Source organism: Setaria italica, chromosome VI (genome assembly GCF_000263155.2).
Source record: "Setaria italica strain Yugu1 chromosome VI, Setaria_italica_v2.0, whole genome shotgun sequence".
NCBI classification, from domain to species: domain Eukaryota; kingdom Viridiplantae; phylum Streptophyta; class Magnoliopsida; order Poales; family Poaceae; genus Setaria; species Setaria italica.
In genome coordinates, this window is record NC_028455.1 from 30,603,574 (window position 1) to 30,627,505 (window position 23,932).

General features: G+C 47.0%; 3 protein-coding genes across 3 annotated transcripts; 2 read left to right on the forward strand and 1 right to left on the reverse strand.

Annotated features, from left to right (window-relative positions):
- Positions 1-8,582: 8,582 nt before the first annotated feature.
- Positions 8,583-10,544, forward strand: LOC101767247 (alpha-amylase isozyme 3B). Its single transcript, XM_004973613.1, has 4 exons — positions 8,583-8,760; positions 8,873-9,005; positions 9,085-9,893; positions 10,007-10,544. Exons 1-4 carry the CDS (start codon positions 8,659-8,661, stop codon positions 10,286-10,288), a joined length of 1,326 nt encoding a protein of 441 aa, XP_004973670.1. The 5' UTR covers positions 8,583-8,658; the 3' UTR covers positions 10,289-10,544.
- A 7,331-nt stretch (positions 10,545-17,875) lies between these two features.
- LOC105914607 (L10-interacting MYB domain-containing protein-like) lies at positions 17,876-19,326 on the reverse strand. The gene is made up of 4 exons (XM_022827775.1): positions 19,279-19,326; positions 18,721-19,030; positions 18,334-18,640; positions 17,876-17,883 (listed from the first exon to the last, which is right to left on the reverse strand). The coding sequence occupies exons 2-4, from the start codon at positions 19,027-19,029 to the stop codon at positions 17,876-17,878; spliced, it is 624 nt and encodes a 207-aa protein (XP_022683510.1). The 5' UTR covers position 19,030; positions 19,279-19,326.
- Positions 19,327-20,887: 1,561 nt separating this feature from the next.
- LOC101767641 (alpha-amylase isozyme 3D) lies at positions 20,888-22,898 on the forward strand. The gene is made up of 4 exons (XM_004973614.2): positions 20,888-20,999; positions 21,428-21,560; positions 21,658-22,463; positions 22,541-22,898. The coding sequence occupies exons 1-4, from the start codon at positions 20,922-20,924 to the stop codon at positions 22,820-22,822; spliced, it is 1,299 nt and encodes a 432-aa protein (XP_004973671.1). The 5' UTR covers positions 20,888-20,921; the 3' UTR covers positions 22,823-22,898.
- The last annotated feature ends 1,034 nt before the right edge of the window (positions 22,899-23,932 follow it).

Consider the following 23,932-nt stretch of genomic DNA (forward strand, 5'->3'; position numbering starts at 1 on the left):
GGTAATTTAAATGAAGATTATGGAGGTTACTTTACATTATTTTTATGATGGCAAAGCTAGAATAGGAAACTTATTTTTTTATGAAAAACATAATAGTTATATAGGTACATACTTATTATGTTATTGTGATAGATTTTAGTTAGTAATTCCATATTTATAGTTTTTATCTTTTCACTTTATATTCCATGTATGCGCTTGAATTTGTTTAATGGACCCTAAGTTTGAACTATAATTTTAACATGGAAATCTATATTCTCATCACTTTCTCTATATATTTATATATAAATGGTGACACACATCATACGTATATACCTTAATTGTTATATTATATACAATGGTGAAGAAAAGATAATTTAAAATCATATATTGGTGTATATTGGGGGTATATTATTAATGAATGTGATTTAGATTCAAATTTAGAGTTATCTCATGTTATTTTTAATAATGTTATAAGTGGGTAATATAGATGAAAATTTAAGGGGTTACTTTAAGTTATTTTGAAGTATTAGTGGTGGATAATTTAGTTGAAAGTTTTGGGGGTTATGTTAATTTTTTTTATAATGGCATAAGTGGGTAATTTAGATGAAGATTAGGGGATTACTTTAGTTTATTTATATAATGGTAGAGGTGGGTAATTTAGATATAGATTTAGGGGTTTACTTTAGGCAGTTTTCATAATAGCAGAGGTGGGTAATTTTTTAGAAAACGTAATAGATCCAATGATAATGATGATTTGAGTCTACCGATTGATGGTCGGATGTTTTGCTTTGTGTAAGAATTTCTAGTATTTCTCTAGAGTATCCACCGAGGATCCTAGGTGGCTTCACCTAGAGGCTTCAAAAGGAGCCTTTAATTAGTAATAGTAAGATTGTTTGCACCGTAGAATTCCAACTTAGAAGAAACATATACTGTTTAAGAGAATAATAGAAGAGTATATCCATGAACCAAAAATGTGCTATCTAAGAAAATATGCTACCATTATCTTATCAGAAATTTTGGCCACTGGACACCCAAAACGTGTCAGCTTTGATGAAAAATACCAAAACACTACTGTTTGCTAGCAGAAACAACAATTCACTACAATTCTGTACATATTTGCTGATAGACACGGCTGAGTCTCTTCCAGGAAATGTTATAATAAAGTTGATCTTCGCAACACATTTTGTGGAGGACACTATATATCGTGTCTAAATCGAATAATACGCACAAAATTACAGTGTCGTCCTATACGTCCATTGCAACAGCGACGAAACGATCGGCGCATTGCCGCCGTTTGACGGCGGCCGGCGAGCAAAACATTCTCGAACCTACTGGCGACCGCCGTATGAAGACACAGCCCCCGAATCGATCTCTGGATCATACACCAGACCAACGTCTGGCCGTCGCCGTCCTTGAGTACTGATCGATAGCTTCAGACCGGCGGCGGCCAGCCCGGACAAGCAATGGCATGGGCTTTCCGGTGGCACGACCCCGCCCGGCGCCTCCTCCCGATGGACACCGCGATGTCGTTGACGACCCGGCCGGAGAGCACGGATGGCGACGGGTGCATCGCTTGATGATTGGGTCGGTTTCGTGCTGCCTCTGTCAGACAGTTTGATGTGGCTAGCTTCTGCTGTTTGCGCACGCCGATGATGCACGCACCACCAGAGATGCCGTCGCGCTTCGGCGGGCTAGATAACCTCCTAGCTTCTTCGTTCGATTTTTCACCGAATCGAGGGCATTTGTGGTCGGTTGCGGGTGAAGTTTCTGGTCGATTTGGAGCGAGGTGGGGGAAACAGGGACTGGACAATGGGTACTTGCGGAATGCGCGTCTAATCGTCTATACGTGTCGCCGCCACCACCAGAACGAGAGCAGCGTAAGGTGTTTATCAATCTTGAACTGTCAGAAATTATGTCCGAAAGGATATAATTCTTGATCATTGATATGGTTCCATCTCTTTTCGGTGTACTTAAATAGGCTTCATTATCATCATGTACTCCCTTTGCTTACGATCATGTTGCATTAGATTCTATATACACCCCCTTAATCAGTGGTCACAGATATTAAATTCCAATCACCTGAAAAAATGACGAATGTTCAAACCACTATTTAACTCTTGGGCGTCTAAATATATAATATTTTATTTTTTTTCAATTTGTAAAATTTATTGTTCCACATGGTGAACTTTTGTTCTATCAGTATAATTTTTTCCGCGGATGTATATTTAAGCCATATAAATTACTTATTAGTTTGAGGTGAAAATGATTTGTAAACAACCGACCAGGATTACGCAAACAACTTCCCAAGATCCATCTCTTAATGGATTTTTGGTGAATATTTGTGTTAAACTTTAGTCAAACTTATGAACTTTTTTATTAAACTTATTAGTAATTTTTGGTGACACTTTTTGATGTCAAAAGTAGTGGGGAATTTTTCTAGTCTTGATTTTTTTTTGAAAATATTTGTAGAAAAACAAAGGCAAAAAATTAATATGGTTCATCGGTTCAAGGGTTCATTGTTTTCAAGTTGATCTTTACACCTATCATGTAGAGCCATAATGTTGGTGTCTTGACCAATTCAACGTCTAAATGAAACAATGGAATTGGATATAAAAAACCAAATCGAATTCATATTGTCTCAATGAGTTATTTTCCTTTTCCTAGGGAAGTCATTGGAAACGCCGTGCCATCTTGCTCTGAGTAATAGAAACCCTATCAAACTTATAATCGTCTCAATAAATTATTTTCCTTTTTCGTAGGGAAGAATACTAGAAATGTCATACCTTCCTGTTTCAACATTATCTTGTCACACATAAGGGTGTGCTAATTCGCACACCCAACTTATCACTATTTATGGCTAGAGCATAGAAACTAAATGTGATCTCTTGTATGTCCCTTCTCTGACGTGCTGGAGACTCGAGCAATATACTATATCTATTTTTTTTAAAAAAATACATAATGTTTAGAATAAGCTCATTAGTGCGTTCTAAACGTTATAAATTTGAAAGTAAAGATATCAAATAGATCAAGAGACCCATGATGCCTTCTTTCACCACCGAATTGAATCATAAGACGGATCAACCTCCAATCGTGCACGGCGCCGGTCATGAGAACTCGAGATACTCCAGCTACTACGACGCCACGATCAATCTCCAAATGTGGCTTCCTCTTGGCGCCCGTCAGGTCAACAGGATGCCCCTGTAGCACGAAGGCTCCATCCTCGAACGGCATTCGCCGATAGCTGATAGCTCGACGCCTCGACGGCGGTCGTACTGACGTCGGCGTCGCCGTGTTCCCGACGCCGAGAGCTCGAGACCGCTCTAGAACCGCGCCGTGCAGTTTCCTCTTTCCCCACGGTAACACCTTGTGTGGTTTCTTGCGGCTGGCCGGACGGCTGAAAACGAAAACACGCATCGAAAATGGCGAAAACGCCTCTGCCTAGGCATCCATGAGCCCTGCGTTTCGTTGCTGCATCTTGCACACGTTCATTCCAGGACACATCACACAGGACGACGACGGCGACGAGTCGACGAGCCAGCAGGAACTTCTGTGCGCCCGGGCTCGGGGCCCCGCCCCTGGCCATACGTCACGGGTACCCCCGATTTGTCATGGCGACGCACGCAAGGCACGGGGGCCGGCCGGCCGGGCGCCGGCTCGCCCCGTCGCCGTCGCCTGGCTCACGGCCCTTTTCGCAGCCCGCGACCGCTCCGCCGCCCCCGCGCAACTTGCAGGTGGACGGTACGCCGTCTCCACAGCTCGATGCGTCGTGCCTCCGGAGAATGGTGATCGGTGCCGCGCGCGTTGCCGGCTGCATCCCGTGCTTGGAGGATCAGATGAGTGAAGCGATTTGGCAATGTCACGACTGAGACTCAGCGGCCTGGCCGGGCTTTGCAAGTGCGACCATCCATATTTTTCAACTTAAAAATCTTAACCTAATGAACAAAGGTAGAGAATTCACTGATACTTAAACACACATACTATTCTCTGATTGATCAAGAACATTTTTTAAAAGGTGTGTGACACATACCGAAAGAAACCTGACCATGATTCAAAATTATCCTTTGGAACACAAATAGCACATTTCCTATTCAAGTAGAATCTGGATGATCCAGATGACCGCGTACGTACACTACACCACACACTAAACATACTCGCGAGTGTATCCCAATCACATGCCTACAAATAATTTCGTTAAAAGCACTCGTGTATCCGTGCCACCTAATTCTATGCAACTCACATGGCCCAGGTTCGTACACGACGTAGCACTAGCTTTGTGGTGGTCGGCTACTAGGAGTAACACCTCGGCACCTTGCAATCCCATATAGTCCCTACAGATCTGGCAGCACCGGCCATGTACAGAGCTGCCTGTTGGGGTAGATACCGTCCTCGAAGGGGGCAACAAGTTTCCAAACGAAGGTAACAGGAAAGATAAAAAACTGAGAAAGTGACTTAGTTAAGAAATCTCCCCTCAGTCGTAACGTATCCATTTCCATTCACAACGGTCTCTTTTTATAGGACCGTAATTTTTCATGTTATGCAAAGCATATTCGAGGGCATTACAGTAACATTACACCACTTTAGCCACACTCTTTATAACTCATCACTTTACAACTAAGCACGTGCCAGCTCACAGCCCCGAAGCGGCCTAGCCACTTCGCTCTTTCCCCGGACGCATCACTGTTGCCCAGTCCGATGACGCCGCCTTTTGATTCCGCGCCCCGTGCCAGCTCGAGCAGTCTTCGGCTACCCTGCTCATGAAGTAGCCTCGCGCCTCGCGAAGTCGCCACTTCGCTCCCGCTCGCTCCAACTCACGAAGTCGCCACTTCGCTCCCGCCGGTCTGTTCATGAGAAACCATGCTTTCACTTCTCATGATAACCCAGTAACTTCCCCTAAAAGAGAGATTAGAATCGTAAAGAAAAAGAAAGGGGACGCCGCGCACCCGAAGTACTTTTCCCCAACACTGCCCTTCACAATCCATATAAGGACACATCCACGGATTGCTATAGACCTAAGAAAGGCGTGCAGCTAGCCAGGTCCCGGCCGGAGCGAGTGATGGGACGACGAGGAACCCAACAGGAAATGCACAGAATGGCTGGCATCCCAAAAGGCCCGGGATGTGTTGTGATCATGCGCTAGGGGACCATGGCCGCTGCCTACAATTGCGCATCCTAATCCAGCACACGGTGGCGATTGTTCCCGCCGGAGCTCTAGGAGCCGGCCGGGAAGTAAGTCGATCGTAATGCTCCATGACTATGAGTCACACGCCGCCGACGTCCCTCTCGCCGATGGTGGATGCCATCGATCTGTGCGTCGGCGACTGATGCGCGCTGCCGCGCGCCTTTGACTTGCTGGGCTCGTCGGCGATCGGCGCCGGGATCCACGTATCGCATTCGAGCCGTGCGAGCAGCATGCATCTTCTTCAGTGATTGGGAGAGTAAATCGATGCAGTGATGACTAAGATATGTAATCACAAAATTAAAGGTCCTTCCTGTCCAGTATCTATTCCCGTTCGTGCTATTAGGTTACGGTCGTGATCAAAGCAAATTTGGTCCATGGTTTCATCTCGCCATCCAAGCTTTTCAGCTCTGAATCTTCTTCGCCTTCAGCCTCAGTGAACGTACCTGCCATTGCACAGTAAGAGTTGAACCTTCAACTCTGTAGGTATCGCTTTCGTTGGCTCGAGGTCATGTGTAGCTGCTGCAAAAGCAGTAAAGTACAATCATAAGCATCGTCAGACAATCCGTGAGCAGAATCTAACCAAGCTATCGGAGTCGCGATCGCCAGATCGGCATGGCCCATCGCCTAAACGCACGCGCGTCGATGCTCAGTTGCTAACATGAGACGAAGGTCTACTGCTCGTAGCATGGTACGGTCGACTATGGCCAAAAACCAAAATTTTAGGATATAATATTGTATTTTAAAATTTTGGCCAAAAACCAAAATTTTAGGATATAATATTATATTTTAAAATTTTCTTCTCTTGTCAGCATCTTCACGTGTCCCGAGCCGATATACTTCCAAAACTAAAAGAGTCGTTGCCACAATCATGATTCCTTTCCCGGTCTTCGTGATGGCGCTGCCCTCGATTTTCGGGATTCACTTGATCAACAATACTATTATATATCCACTCTGTCCTTTCTTCTTCTACCTTAAGCCAACCAAGTTTCCCACCACTACAAATCTGGGCGTCGCCACAAATTTGGGCATCCCCACCACTGGTCATCCTCAACCTTCCCCGCAGAGACCGAAACTCCAAAGTCAATCAATGGCGACCTCCACTTCTGTTCCCGAGGTATTTTCATGTCACTGCCTTGTTTAAGCGCTTGTTAGATCTGATCTATTTTCCGCCATCTTTCTCATTCCTTCCTTTTTTTGCCTCGATCCATAGGTTCTTAGAGACCACATTTTGATTCCGCTTAGTGACATGAATAATGCATTCTTTCTTGGCCCCACGGGTGATGAGGATCCCACTGATTTCATCACTGCTAAAACCCAAAGGATTCCTTACAAGTCCTCCTCCATGGATTTAATTGTCTGGGAAAATGGTTTTCGCTCATGGCCTTGCAACCTTCAAGGTTGGGGAACATGGTACCATAGGATGTCGGCTGCCAAAAGGGTGGAATGGGATGAATTGTGCATTGGCCACTGCATTTAGCTTTCTTTGTCTGACATGGACAAAGATGAACCTATGCTTGCCGCTGCCTCGTACTTTTGGTTTGATTGAGAGATTAAAAGACTCGCGGGTTTATATTTATACCCTGGAGCAAGCTAAAATCCTAGTCAAATACTACAAGAACTATTACAGCTATTTCTAAAAACTACTAAAGATAAATCTCCACACTTTCCCTTAATTGGTGGAGTCGATTTCGCTTCGGATTGGACCCGCCTAGTCTTCCATCGGCTTCTGGAATCGTGGTAAACAGCGGCCGATCTTGGTCCACGCGGCGTCAGCTTCAGGCTCTTTCTCTCTCCTCTATTGGCTATCAGAACCTTATCCGCAACGGTTGACTCTGGCTAATATTTTCACCAAATATGTCATACATCTCAGTTACCAATTAAGAATAAAATGTTATTTCCTTCCTCACCGCCTAACTGGTAGATACTAAATAACTTACCTATGCAGAAATACTCAAAGTAACTTAATTAAATAATCCTTAACCAATTGCTTGTCTAGAAATATGGGGTACTAATCTTAAATAATCCTTAACCAATTGCTTGTCTAGAAATATGGGGGTACTAATCTCATGGAGGTCCTGTACAACTGCACAGGTCGCACGCCACTGGGATGATGACGTTAAAGTCGGCATAGGCGGGCCGGGAATTGTTATCTAGAAGAACTATGGCATGTCTAAATCTACTAACCAACCAAACATGTGCTTCAATTGATGTGGTAACCACACTTGTAGCTTGGCGAGTAGTGGTTTGAAACCAAGGACGCCTTCATTCTGCAACCATCAAAGGTAATGTGGTGCTCTCTCAGGGAATCTTGGTAACTGCAGTGGCACCACATAGGTTAATGTGCTGATTGGAAAATGGAATGCAGGATTTGGAGAACACATCATGTGTAACTATGGGTTACGGTGATGCATAAAAAAATCATCCACAAAAATGAATAGATAGAGCATGTAAACATCATCATCATGCAATGTTTGAGGTTGAACAAAAACTTATACAAGGAGAAACAAAATAAAAATTAGCAGTTGAATGGTTGCAGGTTGTAGATCAGCCATGAACAATTACACCCACACCTATTCAAGTGGTACTCTCTTTTCTTTTTTACTTCTTGCATAAATTTTTGTTCAATCTCAAATTTTGCATGATGATAGATGTTTGCATGCTCTATCCATTCAAATTTCTGTATAACTTTTTGATGCACCGGTTTACACGCTCCTGTGTTTGGTAACATCGTAACACGTAAATGGGTGGTAACACGGTAACACGGATTTGATAGTGATAGAGCCCGTTTCCTTATGCGGCCCGTAAGCATATATATATCCACAATCTTTCCTTGGGCTGATAGCATGTAGAATGGTCTGTGGATAAGGCCCAGTATAATCCCCTTCTAGGCCACGATGATGTATAAAAAGAGCTAGCTCCAGTTGTGATAATTCATTCAGACTTTGCTCAAATTCAGACGCCTGAAAAATTTCTAGCCTGTCTCTTGCTCCTGTAGTCGAGAAGTACATGGATTCCGCTGCAGGTGGTCAGCAGGTGTTGTTCTTTTGACACGATCTGGATAACGGTGACCGCCTCCCTAGTATACCTGCATTCCACTGCAGGTGTTGCTCTTTATATTTGACATGATCCGGATAACGGTGAAATGATCTGGATAACGGTGATCATCTCCCGGTAGCTCGACGTGCGTGCCGGGACGACACGTGCCGGCGAACGTTGATCTCGGCCTTAAATGTTCGGCACAACGAATACAATTCTCTCTTCCGTCCTGATCAGGATCGACGACTCATCTTATCCACTGAACATCTGAACCACCCATCCAAGTATATCCACATCGTCGTGGCCTCGTGGGCCCCCGTCCCGTCCATCCGTCAGCTCCTATAAATACACATGGCCACGAGCTGGCATCTCATCACTTCACTACGAGCTTCACCTGTACACGTCCAGAACCAGAAGCGCAGGTGAGTCGTAGAAGCTGACACGAGTCGTCTCGCGTCGTCGGCATGACGAGGCCGCACCTGCCCGTCCTTTTCGGGCTCCTAGTTGTCACGGCGGCGCTGGGCCTGCTTGGCTCCAACACGGCACGAGCTCAGGTTCTCTTCCAGGTACACGCTGTTGCGGGAAAACGTCTTCGGACACACGGTTTCGCCCTGTCCTCTTCCTCTCCCGTGCCCATGCATTTTTCTGAACTGACGAGTGACGACGCGTGCGGAGCAGGGGTTCAACTGGGAGTCGTGCAAGAACCAGGGCGGCTGGTACAATAACCTCAAGGTCCAGGTCGACGACATCGCCAATGCCGGCGCCACGCACGTCTGGCTCCCGCCGCCGTCGCACTCCGTCGCGCCGCAAGGTGATGCTCTACCGGTCCACCCTGTCGATCATCATTGACTGGCCACCACGCGATCCATTCTCAAACTGCGTGCCTGTAGGCTACATGCCAGGGCGGCTCTACGACCTGAACGCGTCGAGGTACGGCACCGAGGCGGAGCTCCGTTCCCTGATCGCCGCGTTCCGGGGCAGGGGCATCCAGGCCGTGGCGGACGTCGTCATCAACCACCGGTGCGCCGACAAGCAGGACGCCCGCGGCGTGTACTGCGTCTTCGAGGGCGGCGACCCCGAGGGGCGCCGCCTCAACTGGGACGCCGACATGATCTGCAGCGACGACACGGCGTACTCCAACGGGCGCGGCAACCGCGACACCGGCAAGGACTTCGGCGCCGCGCCCGACATCGATCACCTCAACCCGCGCGTGCGGCGGGAGCTCACCGACTGGCTCCGCTGGCTGACGGCCGACGTCGGGTTCGGCGGCTGGCGCCTCGACTTCGCCAAGGGCTACTCCGCGGCCGTCGCCAAGGCGTACGTCGACGGCGCCGGGCCGAGCTTCGTGGTCGCGGAGATATGGAGCTCCCTCAACTACGACGGTGACGGGAAGCCGGCGAACAACCAGGACGGGGACAGGCAGGAGCTCGTGGACTGGGCGAACGCCGTGGGCGGCCCCGCCGCCGCGTTTGACTTCACCACCAAGGGTGTGCTACAGGCGGCGGTGCAGGGCGAGCTGTGGCGGATGCGAGATGGCAACGGCAAGGCGCCGGGGTTGATCGGATGGCTCCCGGAGAAGGCCGTCACGTTCATCGACAACCACGACACCGGCTCGACCCAGAACTCGTGGCCGTTCCCCCGCGACAAGGTCATGCAGGGCTACGCCTACATCCTAACCCACCCAGGCATCCCATGCATCGTGAGTGGCACATCTATAGCATTCCATCGCCAAGCATTCCATCGCCAACTTCTTTGACCCTATTAGAAGCCTAGGTAGCTAACCTTGCTCGATCGTGCTGTTGATCGATGCAGTTCTACGACCACGTGTTCGACTGGAACCTGAAGGAGGAGATCAGCACGCTGGCCGCGATCAGGAAGAGAAACGGGATCCATCCGGGGAGCAAGCTGAGCATCCTCAAAGCCGAGGGCGATGTCTACGTCGCCATGATCGACGACAAAGTCATCACGAAGATCGGGCCAAGGTACGACGTGGGCGGCGTGATCCCGTCGGGTTTCCACGTCGCGGCTCCCGGCGAGGGCTACTGCGTCTGGGAGAAGAGTGGTCTCCGGGTCCCTTCCGGACGCTACCGCTAGAGAGGCGGTTGGGTTTTGGGACCGGCGGCTGTTTGTGCTGTCAAATTTGCTGTCTTAAGGACCAAATACAGAAACTTACTGCGTGCGTGCGTCCGTACTACTTAGACCACTTTGGGAAGGGCCAAATATCGTATTTGCTGCGTTCATCCGTACTACATGTGACACCACTTTGTACTCTGATCAAGTCATTTTGTGTTCGAACATCAGAGATTAACTCTTTTTCAATAAAAGGCACTATCTATTCCCTAATCCCAACAATACTATCCCGTTCTACTAGATGAGGTAGAAATAATGAAATTATAGGCATCAGTATCAAACAACCATTTTTCAAACAAATAATTGGAGAACGTACGTCACACCCGGTATATGCATATGCCAGGATCTAGTTTCATATATGTAGTGACATCATTACTGAATAGCAGCAATAGTATCACGTAAAAAGATATCAGAGATTTACAGCTTAATCCTGGAAACGAAGGTTCCAAACTTCACAGGCAATCGACCGGGGGTTGCGTACGTCTAGAACTTAGCACCATATTCACAAAAACTTCATAGCAGCGTCTTCTTCTGAGCAATGTTGGTTATAGCAAGGGTGAGCACATATCGTACTCAGCAAGTGTGGAAAAAATATAAATGTAAAGCTTAAACGAGGAAAGACTGACTGGTTGACTGCATTGAGTATTTTTAGTTGGTCAAATTTTATTAGCACCTGATTACTAAGGTATAAGTATATACCAACCCACAATTCATAGAAATATAACCATAAGCATATGGCACAACCATAACCACGATTTAAGTCCATCTTCAAGTATATTAATCATGTGAGGGTTCAGACCGCTCTTGACCGTGAGCACGACTGATCGATCAGTTTTACACTCTACAGAGGTTGCACATCTTTACCCACAAGTCGCGTAAAAGTTCAAAAGAACTTTAGATCAAACCATGCTGTGCTGATCAGGCACCATACCACACTTTTGATGTGTGATTGCATAGGGACACTACGAGGCCTTTACAAAGATTTCCCAGTCAGTGGTAACCCGCTAAATTCCCCAGTCAGTGGTAACCTGCTAAGGTTTTGGTGTCTGGCACGCATAAACCTCTCTAGAGGGTATAGTGTCTTAGCCAAGCCCACTTCCCAAGAGGACCGGGTTATACGCCAACTCAGTGCCCCCTCTTGCCTCTTTCGATTAAGATTACCCCAGACTAAGGTTTCTAATTAATTAGCTAAGATCAGAGCCATTATAGTTCTTGTGGTTGCACTGTTTTTCTCGGTGGTTCTCCATGTCCAATTAAGCATTGTGATCTTGTATTAGTGAAAGGTACAATATAAATAAAACAAGTTTAATCATTGAGTTCATTAGAACCACCATAACCCAAGTTAAGCAATAAGCATAGGTACCCAACAGAAAGATAAACCCAAGTTGATAAGAAATGATCATAAAAACTAGGCAAACCTTAATAGGACTCATCAAATCAAATGCAAGAATATGCAAAAGTGATTAAATAAAGTTATTGGGACAAAAGCACAATGACACACTTGCCTTTCTCCAACAAAAAATTACTCTTACTGCACTTCAACTCTTGCTCTCTTGAAACTCTTACTCTTCAAATCTTTCAAGCAGCGATCCTTCTACTCGAAGCAAACACCGGCATAAACATACAAGCAAACAAACAAGTACAACTAAGAACAATACACCAAAATAAAAGAAAAGTTTTAAAAGAGCGTACTGAAGGATAGGTCTCGATTCTAGAATCACGCAAACGCAAGAAATGCTTGGAACGGAACTATGGTTGAAAAGACAAAGCTATCGAGAGATTTGAATTATAAAAAGACTATACGCTTGATTCATTTTAATTAAATAAAAGCATGCACATAGGTTATTTCAGAGAAATACCCTATTTGGAATTAATAGAAAATATATTTGAACATTGAAAACGTGAGAAACTTAACCGTATTTTATTTGTAAATATTCAAGTACAAGTTATGCAAGTTTTACAATTAACTTTAGAAAATAGAGTATATATAAGACATCTAATTGAATAACTTTATATTTCGTGTTCAACTAAACATATTGATACTGAAAATGCATTTATAATATCATTAAGCATATTAACTTCATTCATGAAAACCGATGTAAAAGCCTAATCAACTTTTACTAAGAAAAGTTGAATCAATGTTGATCATTAAGCAAATTAACATGTAGTTTATGAAAAATCGAAATGTAGCTCTAATTAGCTTTTATTTAGAAAAGCTTATGAAGTAAGCATTAATCAAGTTAGCATCCATTATGAAAAACGGTGTATAACACTAAATAGCTTTTATTCAAAGAAAACATGGTTAATAGATATTAATCAAATTAATATTAACTTTATTTTCAAAAACATGCATGAAGAAAAACATCAACACCAACGTGTAATTTATGTTATCATGAACCTAACGCGACTTGAACAGATGAAAACGGAGCTAAAACATAGATGCTATGAGCTAATCAAGATCGCAAGGACCTAGTCGTGATTAATAAGCAAGGAAGATTCACAAGAGACATGGAACAACGCTCGTGAAAAGGTTGAAGGTCAGGGTAAAAGGGCTCAGGTTGGGTTGGTTTGCAGGCATCTAATAGATCCAAGGGGTTATTTGTAGATTTGCCAAGACACAAAGAAAACGGCAAACATTACAGGGTTCTCAAGGAGCCTAGACGCAAAACCGGCGGGGCTTCTTCTTCCTTTGGCTAGGCGGCACTCCGGTGAGCGAGGCTCGGTGGCGAGGTAGGAAAATGGAGGAGGAAGGCAAAGGAACCTCACGGTGATGCTCACCTATGGTCGAGGTGGACGAAGGTGGCGGGGATTTGGCCGGCGGTGGCAGAAACCAACGGTCCAAGACAGACGGGAGGTGGTGGCTCAGCTCTGACGGTTAGTGGCACAGGAGGTGGAGAAGGTCGAGAGGAACTCGTCATGGCACGCACCAACGACAGAGGGTCGCGGCATCAGCCGAAAATTACCACCGGGTGGTGACAGACGGTGGTCAACTCGGGCTCCCCATGGCGACGGCACTCCGATGACGAGGAGGCGTCGAGGACCGGCGAGGCGTCCTCAGCCCAATGACGCGGAGCACCAGGTGGTGGCGGCTCTAGCCGATGGCGCTTCGCCACGGCGAGTCGGAACAGCGGATGGTGGCCATGGCGCTCGGCTCTATTCGCTCGGCTGGCGGCGGTGCGGCACGAGGGAAGGACGGCGGCGCAAGGAAGTAGCAGCAGGGCTACACGAGCGCGGGCGCTCACCCTTTATAGGGAGCGAGCCCTAGGCGCGCACGCCTAGGCAGGGGGCCGGCGGTGGCCATGGTTGAGCTCTGGCGGCGCATGGGCCAAATGGGCCATGGCAGGCCGGTGGCCGGGCTGATCGATGCAAGTCGAGCCTACGTGCTTGGCCCGGATGGATAGGATATATTTCTCGTGAAAGAGAAAAAAATCTAGAAATTCCAGATAATTCATTTAATTCACGAAAAATACTCCAAAAATCTCAAAAATTCTAGGAAAAATCCAGGAGATAGATCGGGACACAAGGAGTCCAAATAAAATACTTGGAGCTCGTGAAAAAGAATCTAGAGCCTTCTAATAAATAAATTTAGCTCTCGGAAAAAGGAGAACAAGTTCCACGATAAGCTGGAAAATTCTCAGAAGGGTCTGGACATTATCTAGATGCATTTTTAAAACCTTTTACACTAAAAAAAATCATGATGCATCGGCATGAATGCACAGACACAGAACAACATTATTAAATTCTAAAAAACAAACAATTATTTTTCCTATACTCAATTTCCTGTAAAGAAAGATAAATGTTGAATTTTTTTTTAAAATTATGAGAAAATCATTGTTTAATTATTTCTTTTAATCACATCCTGAAATTCAAAAATTTCAGGGTGTGACAACATATGTGTGATTTTATTAGTGGCAGAGCCAGAACATTTAGGGTGCGTTTGGCTTGGAGATAAGGTGGGACGGGATCATTCCGTCCCTATTTTTTAGGATGGGACGATCCTATTTTATGTTTGGTTGAGAGGGACGAGTCCGACCCAGTTCTTTATTTGGTATAAGGGATCAAAGGAATGGGATGGATGACGATTTTAACACCGTTAGCCATAGTAAATGGACCCTACCTGTCATCTAAAAAGTGGACCCCACTGTCATTCTCTATTCAATATTTTTCTTATATTTTTCTTTTTTTCTTGGCCTTATTCTTCTTCCACCCCGCCTCCCCTCCAGGGCCACGGCTGCGCCGCACCTGGGAGCTCCTCCAGGCCTTAGGGCCACGGCCACCGCCACCTGGGAGGTCCTCCGCGCCCCAGGGCCACGGCCACTGCCGCCCTTGCTCCACCCCTCCGTACCCCTGTGCCACAACCATCGCCGCCCCTGCTCCACCCCGCTGCCCCAGGGTCACGGCCACGCCGCCGAGGAGCTCGCCCCCACCGACGTCAGGCCCCGGCTGCGCCACCTGGGGAGCTCACCCCCGCCGGCTGAGGGCCCTCTTCGACCTCGAGCCCAGCCGCGCCGCCCAGGGGAGATCCACCCCGTCGACCTCGAGTCCGGCCGCGCCGCCCAGAGGAGATCCACCCCGCCGACCCTGAGCCACGGCCGCAGAGCTCGGCCATGCCGGCCTCGAGCATCTCCGCCCAAGGGAGCTCACCCCCGCCGGTCCCGAGCAGCGGCCGCTGTGCCTGCGCCGGAGATGGGTCTCCGCCTCTCAGAAGGGTGGCACGGTGGAGCTCCAGTCGAACGCACGAGGAAGAAGATGAGGAAGAGCTTCGGTGGAGCGCACGAGGAAGAAGACGATGGCTCACGCCATCGAATTGGGATGAGCCCGTCCGCTCGTTTTGGGCGGACGGGGTCATCCCGGATCTACACCAAATATTTCCCTATGGGGATGGACTCGTCCCGATATCTCCCAACCAAACACCACTGAAAAGGAGGACCGTCCCAATTCATCCTCGGAACCAAACACAAACACATGCTTAGTTGCTAGGTCAACCATGCATGCTATCATGTCGGGGGCAATCATCTTATAATTTTTAGTTAGAAGAACTTGTTGTTCTCAAAGAGGAAGTCAATCTGCTGGATTAAACAAAATAAAGTTGTGAGCGCAATCTCCATGCTACCGAGCACTAAAAATACCATCAGGTAGGGGGGAATTATTTTAGAAAAATCACGTGACATCGCTACTGTATACTTCATCTTAGACAACTAGGACGGGTTTCGATCAAGATGACAAAAAAAAACGGTTTGTTTTGAAGTTATCTAACCTGGCCCTAGGCTCCTACTATGCATCAAATCTTCTTTGACGTTTCTAAATGATAATTAAATTAAAGTGGGACTGTTAGATGATTTTTACCTGGGTTGTCACCCAGATTTTTACCAATCAGAAATTCGAGCGTCGGATAGATGTTCGTGCACGCACAAAGGCCACCTTTACGATCTCAAAAAGGCACCTTTGAGTACTTCAAGTTGGGCCGTTGAGCCCGAGAGAGCTTTTCTGTGAGGAGCGGCCCATTCGTCACCCTGCCTTCAGTGTTTGGGACTTGGCCGCGCTGCTGCTTGCTTCCCCTGGTACTTCAGAGTCGGCAACGCCTGCATCAGTATAGGGTCCGCTTACAATCTCTCTTCTCCAGCCATCTACAATCATAGGTACTGTTGGAAGATGATCTTGTAAGTTGGAAGACGTCACGAGCCACACGTAAATGCTCCTATGTGAACGAATGGGTACAGTACGGCCCACTGACTTCAAAACTTGAAAAGGGTGTGCGCCAACATACAAATCTGTGGACGCAAAAGCCATTCAAAGACCACATTATTTACCGGGCGAAGTAGATTGAGCTCAAAATCTCCAGATTGAGTGACCGTAACATCTTCGACTTTTGTGATCAACAAGTTAATTTATAGCAAAAGGTATTGGCGTCTGAGAATTTTATTAGCCTTACTCGGTGCCAGAATACAGAGGGTGTGTTTGGTTGGGCTGTGGCTTTTGGAAAAGCTGCTGTGAGCTGTGAGCTGTGGAAAAGCAGCTGTGAGAAAGCAGCTGTGGGAAAAGCAGAAGACCGTTTGGTTAGAGGAGTTGTGAAACTGTAGGCTGTGTAAGAAATACCTGTAATGCCCCTAAAGGTATGTGGGTGTGTTTATATGCAAATTGCTCGTAACAAAATAATGCGTTCACTAGTTCAAATGTAAACCACTATTTTAGGAAGAAACAAAAAATAAATTTTATATGTTTTTCATCCATTAAAGTAATTGGTCCACATAAATAGAACTAACCCTCAACATTACTCTCCTCCTCTCGCACTAACCAAAGCATCAGCTATCCTAGTGCGAATGGTATTCATGGTATCCTCATTGTCCACATCGTCACTATCATCTCCTTGTGTTTGTCTCATACCACATGTATGCTGTACCAAGTAATCCTCCTCATCATCACATCTCTTGAACTCCTTATCACACAAATTGCTATCACGAATAAAATTATGCAATGCAAGACAAGCCATAATGATATGTTTCTGAGTACGAGGTGAGAAACTTGGCATGTCCTTCAAAATACGCCACTTCTGTTTTAAGACTCCAAAAGACCTTTCAATGACATTACGAAGAGATGAATGCAAAAAATTGAACATCTCGTACTTTCCTTGAGGAGGCCCCGAACGATGCTGAAATTCTGGTATATGGTATGTGCTTCCTTTGAAAGGCGCAAGATACCCAATTCGGTTTGGGTAACCTGAGTCCACGAGATAATACTTTCCTACAAAATCAAGTTAGTAAGGTACATTTTAATACAAATTCAGGTAATTTGTTGAAAGAATCATGTATACCTTTAGGAGGCAGGGGAAATGAAGGAAAATTTGCCAATGCATGATTGAGGATACGTGTGTCATGTGCAGAACCCGGCCACCCGGCAACCGCAAAGGTGAACCTCATATCAAAGTCACAAATAGCAAGCACATTTTGAGATGTATATCCATGACGGCATGTGTGGTTAACCACTTCGTCCACTGGTACTACCACTTTGACATGTGAACCATCTATTGCTCCAATTGCGTCTTTAAAGTATGGCCAAAAACGGTCCTCTCTCACCCTTTCATGCTCCGTAGAAAAAGTAGGATCCCTCGGCTTAATATTATCCTTAGCTAACTTGCGCAAACATTTCAACACTTCGTGAAACTTCATGTGAACTGTCCAAAGTGACCGTGTGAAATGATTTTCAGCTTGTGAAAAAGATTGTGGTCCTCCGACGATCCACAAGAACATTGCCAATGACTCAATAGACGAAACATTGTTGGTTGAGGTCAATCCGTAAGTAGAGACTAGCAAATTATGAAGTTTATCGAAAATCTCGGTGCTCATCTGAAACATCTTATAAAAATATCTCGGACGTGACATACACCTCATCACCCATTGAATTCCAGTTTCTGATGTTTCCCTGTATCCATCTTTGTGCAAATACCGCTCAGTATACAAGTTGCCCATTTCTCCAATAGCACCAGCATGCTGTGCAAGTTCAGCTAGCAGTAGTAGTCCTTTTTGCCCTCCTTTAGCCACATCTCCCAATGTATCATCCATCTACATGAGACATTAGTACATTAATAATTAAATACAACAAATATCTTTGACAATACTATGAAAAAGCTCAACATAACACACTAATAGATAAATAATGTTTCAATATAGGGTAAAAAATTATGGTTCAACATAGGGAAATTGTTGTCACATATGACAATAAATAATTTGACAAACAGGCAATACAAATCAGTGGCGCTTCATCATCTCCTTTTCTAGCTCCCTCTCAATCAAATCCAGTCTGCCTTTAGTTGTTTCTTAGAGAGCTAAAGAGCTCCCTAAATTCAGGTTTAACAATTAAGGAAGCGGCTGTGTGCATTAGAGCAGTTCCTTCTTGCACCCCACATTCTTTCACCATCTTCATAGTCTCTGTAATGGTAGGAACTAGGTTAGTTGGAGGAGCTGATGATGCTTCAACACTTGTGGAGATCCTCTCTGCAGCATTTCCTATCTTCAAACAAGTGGACTTGTACAAACGAAAGAATGGGCTCTTCTCATCCTTCTCTTCAACACCAATAGAGGTACCCTTGCGTTTCCTTTTTCCTAGGTTCACTGTCATATCCTTCTGCGTAGGTTTCACTACCTCATCCACATTATCATCACTTGCCTCATCGGATGATATATCTCCAGGACAGGATGCAGAAGACCCAGTTACATGTGCCTTGCCAAACAAGATATGCAGGTCATCGAGGAACTTGGGTCCTTGTTTTCGAAACTTTATATGGTGGCATTTGATTCCTTTCTCACGATTGTTGCATCTCTACAATTAAAAAAAAATTAGCAAGGCACACCATAAGAAAGAATGGGAAGAATATAATTATGAAGAAACATAGTTCTTACAGCAAGGTGTTCGTCCCACCATTCATCTGAGCAGTCAATAGTTTGTTTTGCCTCATCCCATCCAAGATCAGTTGCACAATTCTTGAACTCCATAAACGTGACATACTCCTTTTTCAGAAGATCTAACTTGTTCTTCAATTGTTTTTTTGTTCTCGTATCACCGGATTTTTCTGCAAACTTGGAAACAACGTTCTTCCAACCGGTAGTAGTGAAAATTCCCATCGGCCTATTCCCTGCTTCAATCTCTTCTTTGCAAGCATCAATCAAATGCCTTAAAAAAGTATCACCCCAATCCGCCTTATCACCCATTCTTCAACCAATCAAAGAAAACTCATAAGAACTAAGCTAAGTCGTAACTATGAATCCAACTATCCAACTATTAAACAAATGGGAAATAAATAAGCATAGATGTCAAAGTACAAACGTTCATCCATTACATAGTTTTGAATTATCATTTTGCATTTAACCATACTGATAGTAGAAAAGTGATTTATCTCATAAGCAGGCTATAGTGGATGTTGATAGGTAATTCATACCAGTACAATTGATTGTTCATACCTCAAGAAATTCCTTTTCGCAGGTAGCTTCCTATTTGATTTTGTGTTGTAATTGTACCTGAGAACATAAAACAATTGAATTAGTGTAAATAATTTACCCTAAACAAGTGTTATAAATTATAAAAAAAAATTCATACATACCTTTATATGCTCCTGGTCATTCACCAGGAGCAGGGGCAGGAGCCGGCGATGGGGGGCGCCGGCGATGGGGCGGCCTCCTGAACAGGGGGCGGCGGCGGCGGGCGCTCAAAGGGCGGCGGCGGCGGGCGGTCAAGGGGCGGCGGCGGCGGGCGGTCAAGGGGCGGCGGCGGCGGGAGGTCAAGGGGCGGCAGTGGCGGGCGGTTAAGGGGCAGCGGCGGGCGGTCAAGGGGCGGCGGCGGGCGACGCGGGCCCGGCACCAGGAGACGGCCGGCGGCGGGCGGTCAAGGGGGCGGCGGACGGCGGGGGGCGCTGGGGCCGGCGGCGGCGGGCGGTCAAGCTGGCGGCGGCCGTCGGGGGCTCCAGAGGCCTGGCGGCCAGGGGCGGCGGCGCGAGGCCCGGCGGCCAGGGGCGGCGGCGCGGCCCGCCGGCGTCCAGAGGAGGCGGACGGCCGGCCGGTGGCAAGGGGAGGAAGGCCGGCGGCCAGGGGAGGCGAGATGCGCTGTGCAGGTGAACAGAGGAGAGGGAGAGAAAAATTAGATGAAAGGGTACATCATAACCAGTGGCAGGTGGGTAATTTTTTACCCCAAAAGCACTTGAAAGCAGGGGGGAAGGTGCTTTTGATTTTGTACTAGAGCAAAAGTAGCTTTTGGGCAAAAGCACGTAGAGTTTTTAGGTTCTTTGGTTGACTTTTAGCTTTTGCAAAAGCAAAAGCAGGTTGGAAAGCCCAACCAAAAAGAGCCAGAGAAGTACAGTAGTAAGTCTTGTCAGTCGGCATTTCGAAAAACAAGAGTCCAATTTCGTCAGATATGCATGGAACCTGCGATGACTTTGGTCAATCCAGCTACATCCAGATGCACGCATTGCATTCATATGGATTTTGCTTCATTCGCAAAGCATGCAAACATCCGTGGGGTCCATTGATTGGAGCATTATCCAGTTATCTCCTTTCGAGGTTCGCATCTGGGGGGCTCGATCGATCGATCCATCACCTTTGCGGTTTCAGTTCAGCAAGCGGAATTGTGGATAGAGTCGCCATGTCAAGAATTTAAGGAGGCTAAAGCCGGCGGGAGTCACCCCGGCCCGGCCTAGGCCAGGGTCGTGGCGCGCCTGCGCCGTCGAGGAAGGTCAAGCCACCGGCCGCGACTGCCCGCGAGCTCGATCGCCGAGCTCCTCCTCGGCTCCGCCTTGCCTGGAGCACGGTGCGAGCAACGGCCGCCGCCCCAACCGGCGCAGTCTTCGTCGTCAACAGCACCACGCCGCCGCATCTCAGCGACCGGTGATTGGTCTGGCCCGGCCAATCGGCCATCTTCCCACACGGGGCCTACGTGGCCCCTCTATCCATATCCACATCACATTAATGTGGGGCATGTCTTGAACATTCCCTGACTCGACCACCGTGCCGGCAAGGCGGGAACGGCTCTATACATAGGGCGCACGGCGAGGCCACTCGGCACAACCACACACCCTCCGATCACAGATCAGTGAAGCACTCAGCGGACAAAGATGAAGCACTCGAGCAGCTTGGGATTGCTCTTCCTCCTGGCGCTCTGCAGCCTGGTCCAGGCACAGGTCCTCTTCCAGGTACTTGTTAAGGGGTGTTTGGATACACCCCACTAAAGTTTAGCACCTGTCACATCGGATGTTTGATGCTAATTAGGAGTATTAAATATAGGCTAATTACAAAACTAATTGCACAGATGGAGTCTAATTCGCGAGACGAATCTATTAAGCCTAATTAGTCCATGATTTGACAATGTGGTGCTACAGTAACCATTTGCTAATGATGGATTAATTAGGCTTAATAGATTCGTCTCGCGAATTAGCACAGGGTTCTGAAATTAGTTTTATAATTAGCTCATGTTTAGTCCTCCTAATTAGCATCCGAATATCCGATGTGACATTGCTAAAGTTTAGCATCTAGTATCCAAACACCCCCTAATCTTTAGGCTTTGTATCTTGCATGTCATCTTAGGACAAGTACTTCAACGTATCACTATCTCTTCGTGCAGGGGTTTAACTGGGAGTCGTGCAAGAAGCAGGGCGGCTGGTACAATAGCCTCAAGGCCAAGGTCGACGACATCGCCAAGGCCGGCGTCACGCACGTCTGGCTGCCTCCTCCCTCGCACTCCGTCTCCCCACAAGGTAATTTTTATGCATTGTTTTTACACCTCAGATTACTCATTCTTTGTTAGCATTGGATGCACTTTCTAACTCGAATCAACGTGTCAATCGTCGGCAGGTTACATGCCAGGGCGCCTGTACGATCTGGACGCGTCCAAGTACGGCACGGCGGCGGAGCTCAAGTCCCTGATCGCGGCGTTCCACCGCAGGGGCATCCAGTGCGTGGCGGACATCGTCATCAACCACCGGTGCGCGGACAAGAAGGACGCGCGCGGCGTCTACTGCATCTTCGAGGGCGGGACGCCCGACGAACGCCTCGACTGGGGCCCCGGCATGATTTGCAGCGATGACACGCAGTACTCGGACGGCACCGGCCACCGCGACACCGGCGAGGGGTTCGCAGCTGCGCCCGACATCGACCACCTCAATGCGCGCGTCCAGCGGGAGCTCTCTGCCTGGCTCAACTGGCTCAAGTCCGACGTTGGCTTCGATGGCTGGCGCCTCGACTTCGCCAAGGGTTACTCCCCGGCGATTGCCAAGATGTACGTCAAGAACACCAGGCCAAGCTTCGTCGTGGCCGAGATTTGGAACTCCCTAAGCTACAACGGTGACGGCAAGCCGTCGCCGAACCAGGACCAGCGCCGGCAAGAGCTGGTGAACTGGGTGCAAGCGGTCGGCAAGCCGGCGATGGCGTTCGACTTCACCACCAAGGGGCTGCTGCAGGCAGGCGTGCAGGGCGAGCTGTGGCGGCTGCGCGACAGCTCTGGCAAGGCAGCCGGCTTGATTGGGTGGACCCCAGAAAAGGCCGTCACGTTCATTGACAACCACGACACTGGATCGACGCAGAAGTTGTGGCCATTCCCGTCCGACAAGGTCATGCAGGGCTACGCCTACATCCTCACCCATCCTGGGGTCCCCTGCATCGTAAGCACCTCAAGTTTTTGGCTTAAGCAAGTTTTTATCAGGGGAAACTCCTAATAACCATGTTTGAACGCATGCAGTTCTACGACCACATGTTCGACTGGAACTTGAAGCAGGAGATATCGACACTGACTGCGATCAGGGCTCGCAACGGCATCCACGCCGGGAGCAAGCTGCGGATCCTCCTGGCCGACGATGACGCGTACGTGGCCGTCGTCGACGAGAAGGTCATGGTGAAGATCGGGACAAGGTACGACGTGGGCAATGTGATCCCGTCGGATTTCCACCCCGCGGCGCATGGCAAGGACTACTGCGTATGGGAGAAGGGGACACTCCGCGTCCCAGCAGGGCTGCACCTTTAGCAGTTCAGTGATTCAGTCCTGTGCTGCAACACTGAATAGTCCATAGGTCTATTTTTGTAACATAGTGTTTCCTGAATATTACTTGTTTAGTGCAATTTCAAATTAGTTATGTATACACTGTCATAACTTGGTAAACAAACAAAATAATCTTGATTTTTCTGAACTTATGCATGCCTCTGAATTAGTAAGATCGATATAATTTAAGTGCAAAATATAAAAAATGGTGCCAAGACCCTAAATAAAACAAGGCAACAGCTGAACTTAAAAACTACAAAGAGTCCCTTTGGCCGGTCTGCTGCCTCCACCTAACACCATACTGTAGCAGCACCGTTTGAGTCCTATAGTATGGAGCAAGTTACCAACCCAGTATGAAATGAACTAAGAAAGGTAAGGAGCTGATGAAGCCGAAAATTTTGGCTCCTCTACCTTCGGCTCCTGCACACTACAGTAGTTCTACAGTGTTGGAGCCAGAGCTGGTGGAAGCCTGGCCAAAGGGACCAAAATGTACAAGCTCATGTGTGATAAATATTTTCTACTTAACATTAAAATGCTAAAACTTCAGTGATAGTCTTCTCATTGTCACATATTTGTGATTTAGCGTCTTGTTCTCAAAGACTTTAATTTCTCGATTCCCGCAAACTCCACCCGATCATACACAACAATTCTACTTCATCATTTAAGTATCCCTGATGAGTAACTTCCATATGAGAAAATAATAGGAAATATGTCCTCGGGATTCGGGAAACCATGATCTTTATCCTAGGTCATCTCCTTCGTTGTGGGAAAACCGATATCTTCATATTTCTCTCTTTTGTGTTTGTTTCCATCTCACGTGTCACTGCTCTGCCACCTCTTGCGATCACCTTCGTCGGTAAAACCTCTACCTCTACCTTCACCTTCATATGATGTACTATTGATCTTTCTTTAGATTGCCGTCGGAATGAAAACCCAGGGTAAAACAGATCTACTCGACTCCTCTCCCTCATTACACCCACTAACTCTATGGAAACTAATTCACTCTAGTGTGTTTATGAATTACAATGCGAAGCAACCCCAGTGAAGCAACATCGTAGCGCCAATCGTTTTGTCTAGGAGCATCCTTCAAACGCG

Coding starts and splice junctions, on each gene's coding strand:
- LOC101767247 (XM_004973613.1), top strand. CDS start 8,659: ATGACGAGGCCGCACCTGCCCGTCCTTTTCGGGCTCCTAGTTGTCACG. Junction 8,761..8,872: donor GAGCTCAGGTTCTCTTCCAG/GTACACGCTGTT, acceptor CGTGCGGAGCAG/GGGTTCAACTGGGAGTCGTG. Junction 9,006..9,084: donor GCACTCCGTCGCGCCGCAAG/GTGATGCTCTAC, acceptor GCGTGCCTGTAG/GCTACATGCCAGGGCGGCTC.
- LOC105914607 (XM_022827775.1), bottom strand. CDS start 19,029: ATGGGTGATAAGGCGGATTGGGGTGATACTTTTTTAAGGCATTTGATT. Junction 18,641..18,720: donor GGTGGGACGAACACCTTGCT/GTAAGAACTATG, acceptor TTTTAATTGTAG/AGATGCAACAATCGTGAGAA.
- LOC101767641 (XM_004973614.2), top strand. CDS start 20,922: ATGAAGCACTCGAGCAGCTTGGGATTGCTCTTCCTCCTGGCGCTCTGC. Junction 21,561..21,657: donor GCACTCCGTCTCCCCACAAG/GTAATTTTTATG, acceptor AATCGTCGGCAG/GTTACATGCCAGGGCGCCTG. Junction 22,464..22,540: donor ATCCTGGGGTCCCCTGCATC/GTAAGCACCTCA, acceptor GAACGCATGCAG/TTCTACGACCACATGTTCGA.